Source organism: Mycetomoellerius zeteki, unplaced genomic scaffold (genome assembly GCF_001594055.1).
Source record: "Mycetomoellerius zeteki isolate Tzet28-1 unplaced genomic scaffold, Tzet1.0 scaffold407, whole genome shotgun sequence".
NCBI classification, from domain to species: Eukaryota; Metazoa; Arthropoda; class Insecta; order Hymenoptera; family Formicidae; genus Mycetomoellerius; species Mycetomoellerius zeteki.
The window spans coordinates 345,609-353,233 of NW_017257400.1; the positions used below are offsets into that span (position 1 = coordinate 345,609).

General features: G+C 31.4%; 1 protein-coding gene across 2 annotated transcripts; it reads left to right on the top strand.

The window, feature by feature from the left end:
- The first annotated feature begins 562 nt into the window (after positions 1 to 562).
- On the top strand, positions 563 to 2,212 carry LOC108726259 (neuropeptide-like protein 31). Of its 2 annotated transcripts, none has more exons than XM_018453719.1 (3): positions 563 to 681; positions 1,141 to 1,366; positions 1,912 to 2,212. In XM_018453719.1, exons 1-3 carry the CDS (start codon positions 664 to 666, stop codon positions 1,977 to 1,979), a joined length of 312 nt encoding a protein of 103 aa, XP_018309221.1. In that variant the 5' UTR covers positions 563 to 663; the 3' UTR covers positions 1,980 to 2,212. The 2 variants fall into 2 exon arrangements, with proteins under 2 accessions (XP_018309221.1, XP_018309222.1); XM_018453720.1 differs by having other exon boundaries at positions 1,141 to 1,354.
- The last annotated feature ends 5,413 nt before the right edge of the window (positions 2,213 to 7,625 follow it).

Sequence of the window (7,625 nt, forward strand, 5' to 3'; positions counted from 1 at the left end):
ACATAATTTCACATTTTGTAACAGAATCCCGGATTACGTAATCGTCGACCGGCGTAAGTGTCGTCTATCGCTTCTTTCTGTTTCGATTACGATACTCGGGAGAAGAACGTTTCCTCCTCCGAGCCTGCTGCTGGGATTCACCGGCGGACCCAGGAATTACTGTTTGACGATAAGCGATTAGCGATTACAGCAGCGACATTAAGTATCGCAATCGGTAGTTGCGACGTATGATTCTCTCCTGCTGTAATGAGGGGTTTACGGCGTTGCGGACACACGCGAGCAATCGCGTCGAAGAAGAAATTTGGATGTCAAGGCGCCCATCGGGCGTGGACTAGTGCGACCCCGTCACAGGTGCGTTACCGCACATTGCCGCGTCTTTCGCGTTTCTTTCATAATGCAAAATCGCAATTCGCATAATCCCAGGGTAACAATGAAGTTTCCTATTAGCACAACAGGCGGAGACCAGAGCGGGACCTGGAAAAACGTACCGCTCTCGTGGGGGGTCCACCGCGCCTTACGAAGGGACCCCGCCTTTCTTATAAAAGCACTTGTGTCGCAGAAACGATAGACAGTGGTGTTCGACAACGACAGATGAGAAAAAATCAGTGCAATTGTTAGTAAGGCGTCAGTCGGGCCACAAACAACAATTGCAAATACAAGAAAATGGCGTGCCTGAAAATCGTAAGTGCGATGAATTTGAATCAAAAATTGTTCTAGAAGTCAAGTATTATGGTAATTTAACTTGTTACGACATTATTCTTTCGCTAATCATAAAATATTACACGATAAAGTTTGTAATAATGTATTTTTTAATATGAGTTTGCTATGAAATTTGGACATTACGCAATGGCAATATATCAGTCATTAAAGTGAAATTTACTTTATTATTATTACACGCACAAGTAAAATCATGCATATGAAATGGCGTGATTATCGTGCCATTAATTCGGATAAGCTTTTTGCAATCACTGTTACGTATATTTCTAAAATCCTTTCTACATTGTAAAAAAAATAAAGATAAAGTTAGTACTTGATTTTTTCAATTTCTCAATTTTTTATTTTAATTTAATTTTCTTAATTTTAATTTTAATTTTCTTAATTAAATTTAATTCCTATTCTCATCTTTTATTCGCTTTATAGTATCTTGTTCTGCTCTTGGCAGTCGCAATCGGCGTGGCTGTTGCAAAACCAGGATACTTAGGATACAGTTACTATCCGTATTCCTATGGATATAAATTCCCGTTCTATGGAGGATATGGACATGGGTATGGAGGGTATGGACATGGGTATGGACATGGGTATGGAGGATATGGACATGGATATGGACATGGCTATGGACATGGCTATGGACATGGCTATGGATTTGGTAGGATTTATAATAGAATCTCTTCTGTAAAATTTATATATATAGAATTTATAAGTTACACCTCATAGAATCGTATTTCCTCATAGATTCATATTTTTTTTTAATTTTGTGTAACTCTATTAATTTTTAATATGTAATTCTATATAATTATTTACTGTAATTATTTAATGTAATATTTTAATATAACAATTTACTGCTTGTTGTAATAAAATATTATAAAATTATATTACGTAATAAAAAGCGCAATTGAATTAATTAGCGCTGTAGGCAGTGCGCAGTTATTTAAAAAAAAATTATTGTAACAACTAAATTTCATTTCTCTAAAAATATATGTAAATTTATGAAAATATAGAAAAGTAAGTTATTCTAGGACAATTTTTTATATTACACAAGTTTATATCACGCAAACAATGCAGAACAACTTACACACGCATGCTAATTTCATAACAAAGAAATCATTCAGATACACACATGCACATTCGCATTTCCGAACAAAAGGATCGTTTATAACGAAAATATTAAAGTATTTTTTCATTGTTGCTTAGGATATCCGTTCTACGGTGGTTACGGTCATTATGGTGGTTACGGTCATGGTTATGGCTACCATGGTTAAGGTGGATACAAAACACGGCCTTCTTCTGGATTCTCTCTGAAATACTGTCTGAAGAGTGAGCTCAATTCAAAGATGATCTACGTCGTTTTCTTTCCATCGAATCTTTTTGTTGCCAGGATTAATCCAACGCCACAAAGAATATAACTGTCCACGTAATGCTTGTGTTACATTGTACACGCAACTATCTACGGCAAAATTTTAAGAAAATAAGGACAAAATTCTTTAAAAAATAAAACTACAGTATTAAAAAAATATTTATATGTGTTATAAATATAATGCTATCAGGTATGATTACATATATATACATATATATATAATAAATTATAACAAATATTAAATCTTACTAATATTGTTTTCAGAAATCATAAGTGATTTTAAAAATATTAAATTTTACTAATGTCGATTTCAGAAATTTTAAGTAGTAATGGTTTATCGGTAATTATTATTGTTATAACAATTTTAATATTACTGACAAGATAAATGAATAAATTGATAACTCAACATGATTCGATAATTTGAAAGAATTCAATTCAATAATTTGTTTCATTGAAATGATCTTTTTTCGCTTCTAAAGATACAAAAGACAATGTGTTTGTCAGCCGAGCAGATCATCTTTCCGCGTAAACGTTTATGCAAAATGAGACAGGTGTGACCAGTGCGATCATGAAGTTCCGAGTGCTCTCAGAGAGGAAGAACACGTATCTGCCTACGCATAATTATTGAAATCACAAGAGATGTCTACGATACAAAGCTTTTTGTCTTCTTATTACAGGCCGCGATGGTCACACCTGTCTTCTTTTCTTTCGTCTTCTTCTTCTTCTTACGTCACGCTTACGACAACTGAGAACTGACCGTGTAACACCGCACGCTTTATCGTGCCTGCGGTTGCTCTTTCAGTACCTTTGATATTTCGTAGGAAACATAAATTCCTGTCGCAAATCATGTTCATATTTTTCGTTCGACGATTCGTATTTCTTCGTAAGAGAATGGTGTTACGAAATATTATAAAATATTTGCTATCACAATTTATGTTGTGGTTCTGATAACGATTCATAACTTTTATTATTTAACATTAATTAACTATATTAATTTAGCCATTAAGTATACTGTGAAATTATCAATATACAAATAAATCTGATAAATAAATTACAATTGATTGACGATTTGAATTGAATATGAGATAGATTTTTTAAAAATGTTGCAAAATCTGTAGTTATTTCTTATGCACGATATGAAAAGATTGACCAAGTTTGCTGTATAAAAAAGTAACATTTGTAACAAATATAGTCTTGGTCATAAATATAAAGTAACTAAATAAATTGACATAAACGTTTCATATCTAACAAAAATAAATTAAAATACAATTTTATTAAAAAATGGTATTAATATTTTTTTAGTCTTTTTTTATTATCGCCTTTTTTTAGAAAATGCAATAAACTGCGAGTGCTTTATACAATGTTTAACCATCATAAATTTTTTTTATAATGAAAATCACTGCAGTTCCATTAATAATGTAACAGTGACTAATAATTTATAATTAGCTCTAGAAACAACTGATAATTCAGGATTCAGATAATAAATACGTGTAGCGCTGATACTATTCTGAGAATTACGTGCCAAGCGTTCGTCGAGCGATATTCTAATCGTGGGAAGCGACTTATAACATTCTCCATTCTACCTCAAGGACGTAGTGAAGATTACCGAATTTCAAATATAAAAAGCGAAACCTGCTGTCTTGGAAGAACGACTTCATTCGATCGTATATAGTACTGCAAAAATATCACGTAATCTAAATACATTTTAACAAAAAAAAAACCTATACGTGTATTCTCTTTGATTTTGGCAATTATATAACTATAAATAATTTTAAATAAGTAGTTATGGAATTTCTTACAGTAACTTTATCTTGAAATATTGGTTAATATTTTCTTACAATAATTGATACAAACTCAATCGATGAGACATACGCATAATTCATAGAGTGACCTTGATAGGTAATTTATGGAGATATGAAGATAAGAAAAACATCTGATATACACGACGATGATTATTATGGCGGTTAACGCGTCGATCACAAACAGCTTCGGTGCCCCCGTGACATTTAAATAGTGAAAATTTTGTCCATAAAGCCACAAGTGCATTATCGCTATCACTTTGTTCCTCGCATTACCCAAATATTACCAAAAAGTTATCTCAAAACGCATTTACGGATTCGAAATTTTGAATAATATGGATCGTGTTTTTAGCGAAAAGTTAATTGTTTACATTCTAACAGTAAATGTCTCAGGAACTCTATCAAAATAATCATAAGCATAATTAACAGGAAAAAAATAGCTACAGAATAGCTTCCGCTCATGTATCTTGCGTGTTTACAGAAGAATACACTAAATGATTCTAATGCATCACTCGAAAGAAATGAGAGCTCGGTCAAGAATATGATATGTTAATGAATCGTCATTAACCGATAAATCATACTGAGATCATCATATCTATAAATGAAAAGGTTACATTTCGAAATGAGAAAACAAATTAGACAAAATTTTAATAGAAAATCAGTTATATCTGGTAATAATATAATATATAGAGAATTTTAGGTTCAATCGAGAAATTAATAAACAAAGGATAATGCTATAATAATAAAAAATATATTTCAAAATTTTTTAATTTTACTTTTATTTGCTTATTTTATCATAATTAAACAATAATACATCGTACTTTTAGCTAAGATTATAATTGCAGACACTTTTATACTCTTATTATGCGATATTAATATCTAATGATAAAAACCATGTTTCAGATCGCTTTCTCATGCAACGTGCTTATATTGCTCCGCGAAGCGCAACAGAATTAATAAGTTTTCAAGGAATAATAATGCGAATCTCTCAACTGCGATTCTTTAACGAGAGATTCTGAAGAAAAATCTGAAATTTAACAACATGTAAACGAAATGCTACTGCCGCAAGCATTTATAATGAATTAAGAAATATCATGCGAGATATTCCGCAATTTACAACACAGTTAATATATTAGCTAGAGAAGCGCCAAATACAGCAAAAATTTGTTACTTCATAATGCTTATTACCTCATAAGCAATACGTAATAGAGGCTATCGATGAGAGTGCAGTTAAAGTTTTTTTCCTCAAATATATAAGTTCTATTTCCTTTCGTCAATATCAGGTTTAATTATTAAACGTCATAATTATTATATAACAAAAATGTTTTATTTGGAATGCGTATTAAAGTTCAAGGAAATGAAGTTTCGCAGAAATTTTAGGCAGAGACTAAAAAAAAAATATTTTTAATATCATCCTGTTATAAGAGAATTAATTAATTTACGACATGACTATACATAGTTAAAGTTTCTCTTTAGTTTCTTTAGACGTCTAAAAAAAATGCATCGGTAACGAATTGACCACGTCCTTCGGAATTTCCGAATTCGAATGACTTAAAGAATGTGGGACGTAATATACAGAACTATTTAAATGTAAATTTAAATGCATGGTAATTGTTTAAATACATATTCGGTATCTGAAGATCAATTTCTCTACTTCTATTTACATTCTTTTAATATTCTTCAAATAATTTGTAATACATATACAAATTCCGCTTGTTTTTATTTTATTTTATTTTTTATATAAGTTGATTTATAAGAGTAAGAATTAATGCGTCCAAGGATTAATATATCCTCAAACTTTTACGCTCCTCAGAAATGCAATTAAGAATCACTTTTGATCAAGATACAAGACGCCTACGTTCATCGCGGATGAACGTTAATGGAAATCAAATTCTTAGAAACTCGTGAAATTTACGTTTCTGAAACACGATTTCACGACGAAATTATGAAATTTATAGTTCAAGGACGAGACGGAAAACAAATTACTCTAATCCCCTCAAGGTCGCCAGCTAATCTTAATATGAAGATGCAATAAACATTGCAAGTGATATATATCCGTTAAATAACATCTTTCTCGGAGATAGCACTTCAGTTAGATTCTTTTTTGTAGACGAAGTGGATTGACAAGTTCATTATTATAAGCGCTAAAAATCCTTTTTAGGAATTATCTGTTTTTTCGAGTGGAATGTAACCTGATCACAGTAAAGCATAAAATTTTAAATTATCATAAATTTGCAAAAATTTTAATTTTTGATGAAATTATTATTTTTAATAAGCAATATTTTATCATACACACAACAGCTGGTTCGTGATTTAGAAACCGATTTTCCTATTCTGTCGAGAGTATACATATATCCCTTTAACAGCTTATCTGCAGAACGTGACGAGCGAAGGTCGCACGGGCAACGATCACGACCTTTTCTACGTTTGTGTTAAGCCCCTTCATTCAGTGAAAAACTAAATACTAAGCGAAAGGTTAACCTCACGAGAAGCGAATTTCATTCATGGATAATTACAATGTCCCCGGAGTTATCTACTGTGCACTGTCAAATAGAGAAGCATACAAAAATGCGGATGTAAGAGCATCGATCAGGAAGAACGTTTCAATAATTAGCCTTGACGAGAATCAGCCTTAGATTACCAATGGCGATGTAAGATCACACCGACATAATTTTGACCTTTGTGATTACATACTAAACATCGAATATAGTAAGAATTAAGGAGGAAAATGCACATTTTGTAAAATTTAGACGTAAATATTTTTTGTTAATTTTTATTTTATATATTTAATTATAATTATTTTAACAAATTTCGCAGTTTTGATTCGGAAAAATTTATAGAGGGAAATCGCGAATCTTTTTCCCACGATTATCAGCATCCACGCCTCTGAAATCATCGCGCGTGGCGAGTTAACTCGCGATCGCGGAGAAATTTCTCACGCCGCCGAGTGGAGGATGCAATCTTTTTTATTCGCGATCATATTTAGCCCATCTACATTAAAAATTCATTAAGTTTTAAAATCGCTCATTTGTATCTAACGTGATTTATATTTCAAGAGCAGTAAAACTAATCTTTTGAATAATAATGAAGTTTCAATAAAGATGATGTTACGAACGAGCAAAAATATATAATGTGTTTATTGTAGCCAAAGATTCATAGAGTGTGATATAATAATAGAAAAATAAGAAAATTTACAAGAATCAATAAATAACTACTTTCATAATATTTTGCTTCCTAATTATGCTTAATAATTTATTCTATAAACATGTTTTATTTAATCTAGAATTTGAAAAAAACATGCTTTTTTACGAAGACTATCCCGATGATAAATCTGGTGGCGTGACACGCCGGATGTTTATCTGCTTTTTATTAACGTAACTTTGCCGACGTTGCAAATCGTTATAAATTAGAGGAAAAAAGAACTAACAGAGTTGAGGGACATACTATCTCCATCGCCAAGATAATTGTATCTCTATGTAATTAGGAATATAACATTCTACAACTTTGAAGACTTTTTTACCAATTATACAATATATACAGTAGGTATAGTACATCGTAATTATTATTAATTGTAAGTGAGAAATAATTAATCTATAATATACACACAAAATTTAAGTAGATCATTTGGAATACATTCCAAATGGTCCATTCATATACGAATTTATATATATATGTATACAGGGTGTTTCCAAATTAAATGGCAAAACTTCGGGAGCGTGTAGAGGAGTAAAAAACTAAGAAAAAAAGTCCTA